The sequence below is a fragment of the Corylus avellana genome, chromosome 11 (genome assembly GCF_965113065.1).
Source record: "Corylus avellana chromosome 11, dhCorAvel1.hap1.2, whole genome shotgun sequence".
Taxonomy (NCBI): Eukaryota; Viridiplantae; Streptophyta; class Magnoliopsida; order Fagales; family Betulaceae; genus Corylus; species Corylus avellana.
The window spans coordinates 11,191,603-11,193,348 of NC_142500.1; the positions used below are offsets into that span (position 1 = coordinate 11,191,603).

At 47.7% G+C, this 1,746-nt stretch overlaps 1 protein-coding gene across 1 annotated transcript; it reads right to left on the reverse strand.

Annotated features, from left to right (window-relative positions):
- Positions 1-323: 323 nt before the first annotated feature.
- Positions 324-1,217, reverse strand: LOC132165036 (uncharacterized). The gene is made up of 2 exons (XM_059575546.2): positions 782-1,217; positions 324-658 (listed from the first exon to the last, which is right to left on the reverse strand). Exons 1-2 carry the CDS (start codon positions 1,215-1,217, stop codon positions 324-326), a joined length of 771 nt encoding a protein of 256 aa, XP_059431529.2.
- Between the last annotated feature and the right edge of the window lie 529 nt (positions 1,218-1,746).

Sequence of the window (1,746 nt, forward strand, 5' to 3'; positions counted from 1 at the left end):
ACATACACCTCCATGTTTCGTCCAATCTGTTTTTGAAACATTTTGTTGACTAACCATTGGTATGTTGCTCCCGCATTTTTCAGTCCAAACAGCATGACTCTGTAGCAATACAGATGTGTGTTGGTCATGAAAGCCGTTTTTTCTTGGTCGGACTCATACATGGAAATCTGGTTGTATCTGGAGAATGCATCCATGAAGCTTAGTAGCTCATGTCCCGAAGTTGAGTCCACAAGCTGGTCGATTCGAGGCAAGGGATAGTTGTCTTTAGGGCACGCTTTGTTAAGATTTGTGAAATCAACACACATCCTCCATTTCTCGTTTGACTATTTCACCAGCACCACATTCGCCAACCAAGTGGTGTATTGGATTTCCTTGATGAATCCGGCTTCATGCAATTTCTCGACTTCCTCAGTGGCAGCTCTACTATTTTCAGGCGAGTATCCCCTTCGCTTTTGTTGTACCGGTTTGAACTTAGGGTTGGCGTTCAGCTTGTGCACCATGACTGAAGGTGCTATTTCGGGCATGTCATCATGACTCCAGGCGAATAAATCGCAGTTACTGTGGAGGAAGGACTTGAGCTCTTTCTTGGTGATTGGATCTAGTTGGGACCCAATTTTGATAACTCTGTCGGGTTCGTTGACCAAGAATTCGTCAAGATCTGCAACCGGTTCACCGCCCTTTAATTGTTATCTTTCCACCTTGCTGGCGTTCCCCAGGGCTGGGATTTTTGGGCATTCTTTCATAGAAATATTGTAACATTGCCAGGCTGCCCGTTGATTACCCCTAATTTCCTCGACTCCGTGATCCGTCGGGAATTTCACCTTGAGGTGTGGGGTTGATGTGATGGCTCTTAGTTCATTGAGAGCCTTTCTCCCGATAATGGCATTATGAACTGAAGGTCGGTCGACCAATAGGAAACGTACCATTATAGTTGCTTGCCTTGGATATGACCTGGCTGTGACCGGTAGCTCAATTGATCCGACTGGCTGTACTTGTTCCCCCGTGAATCCCATCAAGTACAGTTGGTTGGGACAATTTTTTTCCTGTCCCAGGTTTAACTTCTTGAATGCAGACCAATACAGGATGTCCGCCAAGCTCCCATTGTCCACCAAGATGAGATGGACGTTATGATTTGCCACTGTTAAGGTGATAACCAAAGCGTCCGTGTGTGGGTGCAAGATACTCAGGTAGTCCGCATCCGAGAATCCGATCACCATCTCACTTCTTCGGGACTACTTCACGGGCCTCCCGATATAATAGACTTTGTGAGAACCTTCCAGTTGTCGGGCGTAGGCCTTCCTTGCTCTCCCTAATTTTCGGGAGGTTAGCTTGATGTTGGGGCTCACGGGTTGGGTGCGCCGGACTTCCTCGCTGCTTTTCTCGTCTTACTCTATCTTCCCGAGGATACCTGTCCTGGTTTCGATGGTTAGAGCTTCTACTTTGGTACCGTTCTTGTGACTGTTGATTTCGGGGAGGATGGTGGTGTATTTCTCGGACAAAGCTTTCCCGAGGTGGAGCCGCTCTCTGTTGTTCTCCAAAGAATCGCACAAGTTTACCATTTTGGATAAACTTTTCAAAGAGGTGCGGGAAGGCGATGCAGCCCTCTGTATAATGCCCGTTGACCTCGTGGAACTTGCAATACCGATCTGAGTTCTGATTCTGCGGGGCCCTAGGAGGTCTTCGGTATTCCGGATCCTTCTTGATCTCCATCAGGACCTCGAAAATGTTGGCGTTGGGTGGAGTGAA